General features: G+C 33.5%; 1 protein-coding gene across 8 annotated transcripts in view; it reads right to left on the bottom strand.

The window, feature by feature from the left end:
* Positions 1-14,943, bottom strand: part of SLC4A10 (solute carrier family 4 member 10) — a 314,478-nt gene that overhangs the window by 209,085 nt on the left and 90,450 nt on the right. The window contains exon 1 of one of the 8 annotated variants that reach the window (XM_019838162.3): positions 4,939-5,277. The exons of 2 other annotated variants lie outside the window; for them this stretch is intronic. In XM_019838162.3, coding sequence (XP_019693721.2) covers positions 4,939-5,019 — 81 coding nt within the window. In that variant the 5' untranslated portion in view covers positions 5,020-5,277. Of the gene's footprint in view, positions 1-4,938; positions 5,278-14,943 lie in introns of those variants that run through there. 5 more of the 8 variants (XM_019838161.3, XM_019838167.3, XM_019838166.3 and 2 more) reach the window with 5 other exon arrangements.

Below are 14,943 nucleotides of genomic sequence, written 5' to 3'. Positions count from 1 at the left end.
TCCATACTAGTCAAACATACTATTTGCTTTCTGCTTCCATGTCTTTGTTCATGTTGTTTCCTCTGCCCCAAAGGACCTTTCCCATCTTGGCCAGTCTTGGTCTACCTCAGATGCTACCTTTTCAGACTTCCCTACCTTCTCATCTAGCCTCTCCTCTCCTGTCCCCATTCAGCTTGAAATATTCTGCCCACAGAATTCACAGCATCATGATTTACGCTTCTTTCTTCTCTCTTTTGAATCTCTAAGGCACTTACTACTTTCTACATTCTGTTGTAGTGCCTTGTATTTAGTGTTTATGACTCACTACCTGTGACTTCCTGAAGCAGGGACCTATTGGTCTTTATATCTCTCCCCAGTACTGTGCTTACTAGAACATCATAGTATTTTGTATGTTTGTTTGAAGAAATTGCACTGTGCTGAGATTTGATTGACCCTGTGCCAATTTGAAAGAAATAGCTACACACTGAGAAAATTGCTCAAGAGAAGAGAACTAAAAGGCAAAGAGATCATAAAATGTAACACTTAAGCATGTATATTTCATCCAACTACCAAATTACTCACTTGGACTCTGGGGCTTGACAGAACAGCATGAGTTTGAAGTGCCCAGGTACACTTATATGTGGATTTTTTTTAATATAAATACAGTACACAGTACTGTAAATGTATTTTCTCTTCCTCATGATTATCCTAACATTTTCTTTTCTCTAGCTTACTTTATTATAAGAATACAGAATGTAATACATATAACATACAAAATAGGTGTTAATTGACTGTTTATGCTATCAGTAAGGCTTCCAGTCAACAGCAGGCTCTTAGTAGTTGATTTTAAGGAAGTCAAAGTTATGCACAGATTTTCAGCCGTGCAAGGGGTCAGCACCCCTCCCCTCCGCATTGTTCAGGGGTCAACTGTAGATATTTTTACATTAAATAAACACCAGCAATTCAAAATAGCATACGCTATCAAATAGGAACTTGAATTGGTCTATTCACATACAGTATTGGATTTATAACACATATCATTTTAGTCTTTCATCTAGAATAAAAACATTAACCAATAAAACTAAAATGAAACAAATAAAACAAGTGTGTTTAACTGTCAGTGAACGTTTTTGTACTGGACATTTTTTTAATGCTTATTTTTGAGAAAGAGAGCACAAACAGGGTAGGAAGAGAGAGAGAGAGAGAGAGAGAGAGAGAGAGAGAGAATCCAAATTGGGTTCTGTGCTGACAGCAGAGAGCCTGATGCCAGGTTCCAACTCATGAACCACAAGATCATGACCTGAGCCGAAGTTGGACGCTTAATTGACTGAGCCACCCAGGGACCTCTTGGACATTTTTAATGATTAAAAAAATAACTCAGATCATTAAGTCTAAGCTATATAACTTCTCTATTATTTCCCTTAAACCTGGATATTTACTCCTGAATTTTAATATTCAACTACAATTAAGGAAGACCTGCAAAGCCCCCATAATCTTTTTTTTTGTCATGAATGAAGTAGTTGTTGTAATATAAGAAAGCAAAGAATCTTTACACAGAATACAAACAGAAACTTAAGTCAGCCTATAAGCAGATGCAAAAAAAACCTTTAAACACAACATTTTTCATCAAATCACAATTCTTATAGTTAATAAATGTTATAATGCAATCAGATGTAGGATGTTTTTCCTTGTTTGCATTTTTATAGCCATCTTTATTTCAGTATACCATATGTTTTTGACTCAATTTCTTATTTGATAAGGAAAATGAAGGAAAGGTAACAAAACTAAACTACATGACTACTATTACTAACACCTGCTGATAGCTCATCCTAGCTCAGAGAATGTACATACTAATGTCTGTCAACATATAATTTTGGCAATAATGTGTTTGTTATAAATACCAGGTAGTTTTACAAATGTTTTATATATATCACCTCATTTCATCTTCACAACACTCTTAGAGATAGCTACCATTGTTATTTCTATATTACAAATGAGGGAACGGATACCCAGAAAGGTTAAGTAACTTGCCCAAGATCACATAGCTGGTAAGTGGTATAGCTAAGATCTGAACCCAGTGAACATGGCAGTCCAGATACTCAACCACCATACTCACCACATCTTACTGCAGCCAGCTAGCTGTTACAAACCAGGAGAATTTGAAGTCAATTTTCTCTTGCTCTGATACAAGAGAACAGGCACTTTGTAGGCACTACGGGGCAGTGTGCCCCACTTTAGGATTCTGGGAGAAACAAGGGTTTTGTATCCACTCTACCCACCTCCTTGCTACTTTTAGCCAGCATACTGGTATGAAAGTGAAAAGAAGTGGTGCCTGGATGTGCAACAGCCAGCTGGCTAAGGCCTATGTCCATATAAGTTTCTCTCAGTCCCCTTTCTCAAATCCCAAAGTGAGTCTCATTCGCCCCCATTTTATTGAAAAAAACTCCCTAATGACCTAGTTAGCATCAAACGCTCCCAAACTTGCGAGTCTTGATTTCCAAAGTTTAATCCCTATGAAGTCAAAGTCCCCTTCCATAATACACAATGAGACTAGACTGGTCACATCCCTCTTTTGAGCTAATTCTTAAGGTCCCTGCTTCTGTTTCCTGCCAATGGGTTACATCCACCTTTACTCTCAACATAAATTGCCAACTGTGGCTCATAACACACACAAAAATATTTTACAATGCCTTGATACAATAAATTATGCATTATAGAGTTACATGTAACTCATCCAAGGATTCATTAGTTTATAAATCAAGTTAAAACTGATCGTAGCATACCGTCTTTGAAAAGTCAATTCAAAACATGAGCATGGCTCATTGCGTATATTTTCTCAGAATCTCCTTGAAAGCAAAACACAACTTTTTCTTTGCTGTACTTCTCACAACACCAAATGCAGTATTGTGCAAATTCAGTCCACATAATGTTGACTAAACGCAACAATTACTCAAATCGTTGCTTATAGACAGCTTACCTTTAGAAAACCTTTATGATGTAAAATGTTTGTGTAAAATAGTAAAGACAGAGGCAGCCATTGTAAAAAGCAGATGACCAATCATTGCTGGGCAGACTTACAATCAAATCCATTCAAAAGGTCAAGATCATCTGGCCACACAGGAAGAAGGGTTGACATTAAATTTAACTGTCCGTGACATTCTAACCAATCTTTACTTTTTAAGGTAATGCATTTTGACATAGCAACAGAGAGAACTTTTTCTCCAACATGTAAAAGAAATGACAACTCTAAGGCAGTAGCTTTTTTACCTTACAAAAGTATTGAGATATCCTGTAAGTGCCACTAAAGGAAAATAACCAAAAATCTTTATGGTTTAGTTTTTTTGAAAGATCATAAATACAGTGAAAAATAGCAGAATGCTGTAAAACCAATACCTAGAAGAATCCCAAAGCAATGCCAAGAAACAGAATGTACTCATAGCGACTAATACATGCAAATACTGGAAATAAATTCTAACAGATTAAACAGGTTTTGTAGCAACTAAAAGGTATATCCAAATCATTCCAAAACTAATCAAGCTTAAGAATATGGCAATCTTCCCTACTAATAAGAATATAAGCTGGCTAAGTAGCCTGAATAACATATAAATTATAGCCAATATCAGTAGGTATAATTTTTAATGTGTTTTTAATTAAAAAGGAGAAACCAACCCCTTAACTGAAGTAAATCACTGTTTCAGACTCCCACTTCTGTCTTTCGATAAACATACTCCTTTTCATTACTATAGCATCACCCTGATGAGGCATTAAATCCTAATCATGCTACAAAATCATGAAAACAAAGCCATCTTTCTGTTGAGAAATGCTGCAACATTCTTTTTGCTTATTTAAAATGGAATACCTGGTCAAATATCTAACAAGCCCTCTAAAACTAAGGAAGAAATATGTGTAATGTAAAAAAATAAAATATCCTTTCTTCAAAATTGTAATGTCAAACACGGGCACAGTGTCTTATCCAATTCTGAAGATATGTTATAACAAAACCAAGTTAAATGCATTATACCTTAATAAAAATAGTTTAAGATAACCAGCAGAGTTTCAAGATAAAATGGACATATAAATCCAAATTCTTTGCTGTGATGATTCCCTACTCTTTGTAATTAACATGTTTAATGTAGTCAAGTCTTTTAATTTTGAAAATGAAACTAAGCTAATGCGGAGTATCTTTGTATCAAAAAATCTGAAACAAGCTTAAATGTCACAAGCATTCTTTGTAAAAAAACAACAACAACACAAAGCAAAAACAAAAAATAGATTTATCATCTGCTTTCAGCTACAAGCAATGCCTTCAGCAGACATCTACATTAAGAGGAGTAAGAGCATCATTATTTCAATAGATCTGGGAAATAATTTAAACTTATGCCTTTTAAAACAGTTCAGATACTGCAATAAAAATTTTAGGAAATTAGCTTAGATGCGGGCAAACATGATTCTACTCATCAAAGTTGTATTCCTGTGGTTGTACAATGGTAGCAACATCTATTTCTATGCTTAAGAAATTCCAGATAAAAAAATTTTTAATATTTCACTATCTATAAGCAGCCAGCTATGATGTATCCTTATCATACTGAACAAATTGTGCTATTTTTATCATTCGAAATAAGAGATGCACATGACTGTATTCGGGCTTAATCTGAAAAAATCTGGAGAGCCCCAAACCTTGCTTTTGATTACGAATAAAGGATCTCTTTCCTTACTCCTCACTTGCCCCCCTCAAAAGAAACCTAAAGTAAACATGAACTCAAACACACACATACGCATTTCTAAAATTCATATTGTTCACAGCTGGTGTCTATTACTATAAATATCACTTGTTCAAATCTCCTAAGAAAAATCTGATAATAAACAATTACATTGATTAATATATTCTACATGACTAAGAGCTAGAAAAAGCAAGAACTCAACAATCTAATAGTATCGTCATAATTCATGAGAGCATACCTGATGACTTAGAGATTGAAAAGGCTCACAGGTTCCAGACTGCATGACCTTTCTATTTCCAGAAACCCCTAAAGATTGCATTTCCTGTCTTATAAAAGATAATCACAGCCATCTCTATGTCTCAGCATCTTCAGGGCTAGTGAAGAAAACATCAAACAGCAGATCTGTCCATCAGTATCTGTTTAAGCCATCAAGAAGATATCAAATCTCATATATTGTTTATCGTCTCCCCTTTGCGGTTACAAACACCCCCGTATTAAGGGACGATGACACAGTTGTATTTGCTGAAGCTGCTAATGCTGTCTGAAAACAGTAAGCTTACTGCTTGGAGCAATTCTGCATCATCCAAACAGAGAATGAGCCACATCCTTTAGATTTCCCACTTCTGCTACTATAAAAATTTCACTTGCCAAGAAGAGTTTGATTTTGTCAATCCTTTAAAAAAAAAATAAGCAATGTTCTACTTAATTAAGTATCCAATGTGTCTGCTGCAAATACCATGTTAAAATATCAACTCTTAATTATTAGGCAGTTTTCTTCGTACATGACTAAGCTTTAGATAATGATTTAATAAGCAAATTGTACTCCCTTTTAAAGGAATCTTCCCTCCAAACCATATGTATCATCACTCATCTAACCCATCAGAATTAGAAGTCCTTAAAAATGAAGAATTTTTATTCTAGTAATCTTTGAAAATTGTGTTTAACAGTCGATAAATAAATAGGTAAGCACATATTCACTTTTAATTCCTAGGAACTTCATTTTTATCTCATATTATTTAGACCAACATGCTTCAAATCAAACTACCTTTTATATTTTAAAATCTTCTTGTAAAGAGTTTAACATGCAAAAGACAATGTGCTTTTATCAAATTCCAAAATTTCATGGTTAAACCTAGGAAAGAAATTTATGTAAGCTATTAGCATTTTTACTGTGATTTTTCACTGAATTTTATTTGTGTTCAACAAGGTTTTTATAATGCTTTCTTTCACCACAACATCATGGAATCAGGAAATTTAAGACTGATAAAGCAATCTGATAACAGAAAAACAATATCCTCTAAAATTATAAATGAAAAGATTTTCTTTTGTGGGGGGCTCTAAACACTAAATTCCAGTTAGTTAATACACAGTGTAATATTGAAAATATTTTCTTTACCATGTGGCAAAAGATTGTGTTTTAGAAATGACACAAAAAATAGACTAAAATTATAATCAATTTAACTGAATTCAAAGTTAGGACACTAAGTACAACATATTATCCTAAAACAGCCTTCACATTATGTATAGCCTGAGTTAATGAACACTTCATTTATATACTTGTGAACATTTTGTTTATAAACCTGTGAAATAAACTAAATAAAATTTAATGATAGCTAAAGTGCTTACAGAAAATGTTTTATATATAGACTAATAACTCAGTATACTTTCCCTTCTCCCACTCATGACATTTGATGAGCATAATATGTATTATCAGGGAGACTAGTCAAAATGAATCTTAAAGATTGGGCTTCTTTAAGAGGCTGAGGGGTGAGGGACAGGAAATAGGGAAGAAAGGGGAGATGTTGGTCAAAGAGTACAAAATTCCAGTTAGAAGATAAATAGGTTCTGGGGATCTAATGTATAGCATAGTGATTATAGTTAATAATATAGTATTATAGACTTGAAAGTTATAATATGGTGATAATTATTTTGTTATATATAAATGTATCAAATCAACATGTTATACACCTTAAACTTACACAACATTGTATGTCAATTATATCTCAATATATCTGGGAAAAACAGTTATTATACCTTAAATATATACAGTTTGTTTTTTGTAAAACAATAAAGACATCGGGCTTCTTCAATAGCCTGATTCACACTATCCCTTTAGAGAAGTTACTACCTCTAACTAAACTTGTGCAGTATTTCTATTTCCGCTATATGTATGCAATCACACACCTAGATGAAAAAAGTATGTAGGGAAACAGTATTTAATCTCTTATTGTATCTATGCAATATTTACTCTTACTGTAATCAAAGTAGGACTCATTCTTGAAGACCTATCTTCTGAATAATACCCTCCTAAACTATATCATCTCTCTTTATATATTCATTCTTTCATGTATGAAATATCAAACATCTTCTATGTGTCAGACACTATATAGGTGCTAGAGACTTCATGACAACAAATAATACGCCATCACAAAAGCCAGTTAATTAAACATGTTTTAAATGTATTTTGTTATAACAGAAGAAATAGGAAGCAACGTAAGAGCAGTAACAAGGCGTCTGACCTTAGTCTAGGGATCAGAGAGTATCTCCTTAAGGAAGTACTGCTAAAACTGAGGAGCAGGTCACATTCAAGGAATGGTAAATACAGCGTGTTTGGACTATGAAGTGTAAGTCAGACAGGAGGGAGAGACAAGACTAGAAGTTTGAGCCAAAGTCCAATCACAGAAAGCCTTAGAAGCCATTGAAGGCTTAGAAGCCATGGGGCTTTATCCTTAGGGAAATGAGAAGCCATCAAACATAAGCAGTTTTGCAATTTTACAAGACCCTGGTTGTGGCACAGAATCAAGCGTGCAAAACAAAACTGGAAGCAGAGAGACAAGCTAGATAATTTTGGTCAAGGGATAATGATGGCCTGAACAAAAGTGTTAACAGTAGAAATGGAAAGAAATTGATAGATTCTAGATACACTTTTTAGTTAAAAGGGATAGAATCTGGGGATCAACTGTGAAAAATAAGGGAGAAGGAAATGTAAGATTAGTTCCTAACCTTCTATGTTATTAGAGATTTCATCTTGACAAGCAATATACTTTCATCACATGCTCTGTTGTATTTATTTATCCTTATGTGCATATGTTTAGTTTTTATAAAATAGCCAGAAAATTGTGAGAAGACTCATTTTATCTTCCTTCTGTGTCTTCTTATAATGCACTTAACAAAGTTACTATAAATGACTAAATAAATGAGAAATAAATAGAACATTGAGATTTTCTTTCATATATTTTGTCATAACATGGATATAAACTTTGTTTTCATGGACACTATTAATTATTATATAAAATCTAATTTTCTTCAGTAGTTACACAATCTCTGCAATAAAAATATGAAATCTGGAATACAAAGCTTTTAATTTCTCTACCATCTAGTTGACAAAATCACTTAAATGGAACAGTTATTTATAATTCATTACTTGACCCACTTAATAGTAATTCAACATAGACTAACCAACTACAATTAATAGATATCCATTTTTTAGATGACCATTGCACTGTGAAAAACTTATTCATACAAGGTGCTACTTACAGCAATGTTATTTAGATATTCTTGTATTAGTAAAGCACAATGCTTCTACATTTTTCTTAACAAATCTCTCTAACAAAGATTTGATAAAAGGGATGAGGAACAGCCAAAGCATAGCAAAGGAACTCCTTGGCCTGAATTAAGAAAGAACCAAAAGGGTGAAAAGCATAAATCAAAAGTAATTTTACGTATTTAGTGATTTATTGAATATCAGACCCCACCTCAAATAATAAAGGATCAGCATCTTAAAAGCAGCAAGAGCTTTACAATAATTAACATATATTTAGCTTCTGTTTTTCACCTTTCAGGAACTTTGTGATCTAATGCCCTCATTTTCTACATAAGGTAACTGAAATTTAGAGAAGTGGAGGGACTTGTCCAAGGTCAGTTAGTAGCAGAACCAAGGCCAGAATTCAGAATTCCTGTTTCATTTTCCACAATAAAATCACTATGTCTTTTAATTTTATCTTTGTAATATGTACTTTATCTTCGGCGAAGTAACTTCCATTTTAATATTGTTTCATATGTTTTTGATAGGCTGAGAAACATAGTAAATACTTCAGAAACATATCCATAGAGTCAAAAGTTTTTTTATATTAAAGTTTACTTTTATCATAAAGCATCCATTTTTTATTTTTACTTAAAGATAACTGATTTTAGAGAATACCTCTGAAAAACCTAAGTAATTCACTTTGTTTTATATACTGCTGCTTTAGAAAGTGTATATTAGTTCAACTTTTCAAAGTAATTTGGCAAAGTCTATTAAGACCCTTAAAATATCTCATTCTTGGGGAGTCTGGGGGGCTCAGTCGGTTAAGCATACGACTTTGGCTCAGGTCATGATCTCACAGCTCATGAGTTCGAGCCCCACATGGGGCTCTGTGCTGACAGCTCAGAGCCTGGAGCCTGCTGCGGATTCTGTGTCTGCATCTCTCTCTGCCCTTCCCCCTCTCGCACTCTCTTTCACAAAAATAAACATTAAAAACATTTCCGTAATATTTCATCTTTTCCGGTATATCCAGTTTCAGAGAATCTGTCCAAAGGAAATAATGGAGATTACAGTTTATGCACAAAGACGTTTGGTGCCATATTACAAGAAGAGAAAAAATAGGAACACAAGAAAAGGTTAATTAAATTAAAACAAAAATGAAATGCCATGTGAACCACTGAATATTATGAATGAAAGATGTTAATGACAAAGAAAAGTGTATATTACAGAATATTAAGTGAAAACCAAAATCTCAAATATACTTCTGTGGTACAAAATCAACTATGTAAAACATACATTGAAAAAATAGATGAAATAATGAATTTTAAAAGATGTCCCCCAATATGACTAATTTTACAAATATATACATCAGAGTCCATATTTTTATAATAAAAAGAGGAAAAAGTTCCTGAGAAGTATTTTATTTTTTTTTTAATGTTTATTTACTTTTGAGACAGAGAGAGACAGCATGAATGGGGGAGGGTCAGAGAGAGAGGGAGACACAGAATCTGAAACAGGTTCCAGGCTCTGAGCTGTCAGCACAAAGCTTGACGCAGGGCTCGAACTCACAGACCGTGAGATCATGACCTGAGCCGAAGTCGGACGCTTAACCGACTGAGCCACCCAGGCGCCCCTCTGAGAAGTATTTTAAAGTTGAACAACTGCTCTTGTTTCTATGTGCTTCCTCTTTCCACTAAAACCTATGCCTCAAATTTCAGTCTTTTCTGATGTTGTATTCATACTTCTGCTCTAATTTAATAAAAATATTCAAATCTACTTCTATTAGATTATCAATACTTTAAAAATCATTCTGGATGTGCCTTGCATATCGTTTATTAATATACGTGTATGTGACTATTTTCATGCTATTTCTATTGGGTTAATGGTGGTACAGACTGTTTCTGGCAAATCAGCTCTCACACCTACTTCAATGTTATATGAAAAAAAAATTTCTAGAACAATGCTTAATGGTTAAATGGTATTCTATCAAATAGAGGTACCATACTTTATTTAACCAAATCCCTAATCTTAGACATTTCGGGGTGTTCTTTTTCATTTTTCAATACTATAAATAATAGCATGATAAACATCTTTCCAGAAACAGTCTTATACATATCCTCTATTTCCTTAGGATAAATTACAATAAGTAAACTTACTGGATCAAAGAGTATAAACGTTTTTGTAGTTTTAGATAAAAACTGCCAAATTACCCTCCAGAAGTGTTATATCCACTTACATTCTCCAAGAAAAATATCTTATTTCCTCACTGCCTTGCCAGAACTGGGTATTATCATATAAATTTTATGTAAAATAATAGTCTCAATATGTTAATATGAAAATAAAGGAAAACTGGGCATACATTAAGACAAAGACTTAAGTTAAGGATAATTAAACCAAATATGACTATGTTTATACATTTTCTAACAACAATAACAAAAACCTAGAAAAAATAAGCTTCCCTGTTTCTGTACACATACACAAAGATATAACACTGGTCTCTAAGGAATATGCCCTAAGATTGGAAAGCAAAACAGCAACCTTGGAATAAATGGTACTAAAATATGGCACAGCTAACTAATTAAAAACCAATGCAGCATCGGGAATATAGTCGATAATACCATAATAACGTGTATGGTGACAGATGGTAACTACACTTCTCGTGCTGTGCACGAACAGAATTCTATTCTAACGCATAGAATTGTCAAATCACTATGTTGTACAACTAAAACTAATATAACATTGTGTTGACTATACCTCAATTAAAAAATGCAATTATAAATATGAAATTAGTCTTTATATTTTCTCTGTGACATCTATGGTATGAATCGATCTAGAGAGGAAGAATCATTCACCCAGTGCAATGCTATTTTACTCTTACAAAATATGAAACACAAAAACATACAAACAGAAAGATGAATTTTTGTGGTCTTAGGAAATCTTTCAAATGGTTATCAAACACACCTGTAGCCAAGTAACCACACAGGAGAACCATAAAGTCTCCAAAATACCATATGTAAAAACAAATATTTTTGTGTGTAAATTTATTCTCTCCAGGCCCCACTTATTCCAGTGCCAAGTACATGGGGGGAAAACATAAATAAAAATTCGCAATGTGTTTGGTCTTTAAAGATTTCACTGTTTTAAAAAAAATCAATAAAATCAACAAATCTTTTGAGTGAATTTTTCTAATAGATTTACCCATTATTAAAATGTCATCTTGGCAATACTAACATTGTACTTAAAGTGATAGTTATGGTGAATTGAAGACAGGACTGTCCTTTTTAATTCTAATGTAGACTGGGTCACAGGTCATAAATAAATATAATTTTTAACGGCAACAAAAAAAAAACACTGAGAAAAGTTAAAACACCTCATAGCCCACCCTTTATATGCCAAAAGGACACAGAGGTCTGTGGGTTGAAAGCACAGGCTATAGAGACAGACTATGATCACCAATCCTGGTTCTATGGCCTTGGGACCTCTATGTACTTTCTGCCTCATTCCTTACATATCAAGTAATAACAATCCTACTAGGGTTATTGCAAGAATTGTGATTAACATATGTGAGGCAGTTAAAATAGTGCCTGGCACAGAGTAATTGCTGAATAAATCTTTGCTCTTATTCCAAGAAGGCTGGCTTGTTTTAGTATTTCCTTCCTGTCCCCCCAAAAAAGACACAAAAGAAAAGTGGTATAAGATTATGAAACAATCAGAAGTACATACATAATTGAGTACAGTTTTCAAGAGCTGAAGATGGCAATGTAGCCACTCCAGATAACCAACTGTGTGGAGCGATTTTTTTTAAATTCGGGGATATAACACAATTTTTATAGCTTGAGAGTCAGGCAAATTTTGATTAAATCTTTGATTCATCAATCAGAGTCCATGAGCAACTTGCTTAAGTTCCTAACCTCAGTTTTCTCGTCAATAAATCATAGTTAATAGTGTTATCTATTCCATAAAATTGATTGTAAAGTTAAACAAAAGAATATATATAAGACAGTTAGCATAGTCTACCAATATAAAAGATCAAGAAAGTGGAAAGAAGAATCAATGAATCATGTAAAACTTGATAAGCTAAAGTTAGGGGGGAAAGTACATAGTAGAATAAAACCATTTCCTTTCTTTCCCCTTACTATATCCAGTGGCCATTTCTCTACCCTCATTATTCTCAATTTTGGAAACATTTACCTCTCAATCCTGGCAGAGGGTAACTACTAAATAAATGTAATTGATATGTTAATGGTCAGCTAGCTAACCAAATCCAGCAACTTTTTTTAGTCTTTATTATTTCATCCTATCTAAAATTACTGTGTTACTAGCTAGTCAAAAACTCCCCATAAATGCCCTAGTCTAGCATTTGATGACTGACCTCCATAGTCTCACCCTGATAGACCTTTCCAATCTTAGTGATCCTCTCTGTTAGTTGTCTGATCCCACCTACTTCCTATAGCTCACCATTCCCAATAATCTTTCAGTACTTGAAAGCCTTCAGCATTGCTCATGCTATACATGCAGATCTTGGTGCCATCATTTTTTAAGTGTAGCATATTTTACAAGTCATAAAACTTATATGGATCTCTGTTTCCTATTGGTAAAGTAGAGATAACAACAGTACCTATCTACACAGTGTTCTTTGGGGATTAAAGGAATTAGAAATATATAGTGCTTAATTCACCCAGTCTACCTACAACATAATAAGTATTTAACAACTGCTGCTGTTGTTGGAATGCATGCTTCTCCCTTTTTCCATAGACCTGGATCCTATCTTTTGACCCAAATTTAGGAAGACACAGTGGTCCGTGAAGCCTTCCCTGATCACATGAGAGGTCTTACCTCTCTCTCTCTCAGCTCTTGATCCTCAACTTTCCTTCCTGACTTCCCTGAAACCCCTATGCTTTCTTTTAGAGTTACATATGGCCTTATCTTCACTCTCATTCTCAATTACTAAGCTCTTTAAAACAGAAATTTATGTATGATTCATTTTCATATAAAACTTTATACAGTTCCCTGAACTTAATATATACTTGAAAATATTTATAGAATCAATGAAAGAATGAAGTCCAATGGTAATTTTTCAGACCACTATAATACACCTGTTTGGGGATGGCTGTTTCAAAACTGGTATTCTTACAGCAAACAGAGGAGCGGTTTCAAAGATAATTCAACCGAAGTAAAAACTATAAATGTCTGCCATGATATTTGCTGTCACCAAATATTTGTTCTGTTAAACAAATATTTCTTTATATAGTTCTCTTTAGTGCTTATGGGTTGTAGAAGACAGTAATTAGTCTTTTAAGAAGCTCCCTTTTTTTAATTTAATGAAAGAATGCTCCTTAAACCTGACTGTAAATACAGCCATAATAATACTTTAAATTTTAATTATTGGGAACATATTCTATAAAAATATCCTAATGAATGAGAGCACAAAGATAGAAGGGCAATGATGTTTATGCAGTATTTGTAATAGCAAAATATTTGGAAAACTCTATTAACCAGTAAGTATTTTGTTAAACATAAGTAGTATTAAATATATACTTAAAAGTCTTCAAGGAATCCCATTAAATTTCTAACAGCTATTATCACTGGGATTTTAGATTGAGAGGCTGACCAAGAAGGACTTGTCTCCAGGTGCACCAGGGTGGCTCAGTCAGTTAAGCATCTGGCTTCGCTCAGGTCATGATCTCACGGTCTGTGAGTTCGAGCCCTGCATCAGGCTCTGTGCTGACAGCTCAGAGCCTGGAGCCTCCTTCAGATTCTGTGTCTCCCTCTCTCTCGGCCTCTCCCCAACTCATGCTCTCTCTCTCAAAAATAAGTAAAACTTGAAAAAATTTCTAAAAAAAGAAGGACTTATCTCCAAAATCATACCTCCTAAGTGATGAAAATGAAAGTAAACACAAAACATCAAGAAAATGAAATTTAAAAATCATCAACATTACTTTTCTCTCTTTCCCTCCAAAAGCAATCATAGTTGGGTAAATAAGAGTAAATAAAGCAGTGTAAATAAAACAGCAAGAGTCACTGTAAATAACAGTCAAAATAAATACTGATTACAGGTATGCTAATAGTCAATTTCAGACTGTGGCACATATCAGAAAACTTCAGAAACACAGAAATAGGGAAGAAAAACAAACTCTTCATTCAACTGACCTTAGGATTCTTCATTTCTCTGTATTTGAAAGTTATAATATTTATTCAGTCTCCATTTTACTGAACTCCAGATATCTTACTGTTATCACACTGAGGACAAAAAGTAATTGCTACATCATATTCACATACACAAATATTTTTGCTTAGTTAAAATTTCACATTTGATCCTTTTGTGTATAGATACATGGAGATTTAAACAGATTACTGAAATCTAGACTAAAGGCCATAATTACTTTGAATACAGGACACAGAAATACAAAAAAAAGTATTCAGAGGTGACAAACTAAGGTTTTTAAATAAGCTGTCTCAATATCATTTACATCCAACAGTAATTTTAAACTAAAACAATTACCTGTATAAAGAGAAATTCTGCAAATTTATTTTCTGTTGATTGATGGTTGCTTTTAAGTTTCAAATTGGGTTAAGAAGGTTTTAAATCCTGTTTCAAATTAATTAAGTGAAGTAGCAAGCTCAGATCAAACAAGAATCTGAATTATTCTGGTCACAGTCACACAAAACAGTTTGCTGTGTTTCCATGTTTCTCTGTTAAGTTCTTTGTCCTTACAATGT

Source organism: Felis catus, chromosome C1 (genome assembly GCF_018350175.1).
Source record: "Felis catus isolate Fca126 chromosome C1, F.catus_Fca126_mat1.0, whole genome shotgun sequence".
Lineage (NCBI taxonomy): Eukaryota > Metazoa > Chordata > Mammalia > Carnivora > Felidae > Felis > Felis catus.
Note: the sequence above shows the minus strand (reverse complement) of the source record. Positions and strands in the feature narration are given on the sequence as shown.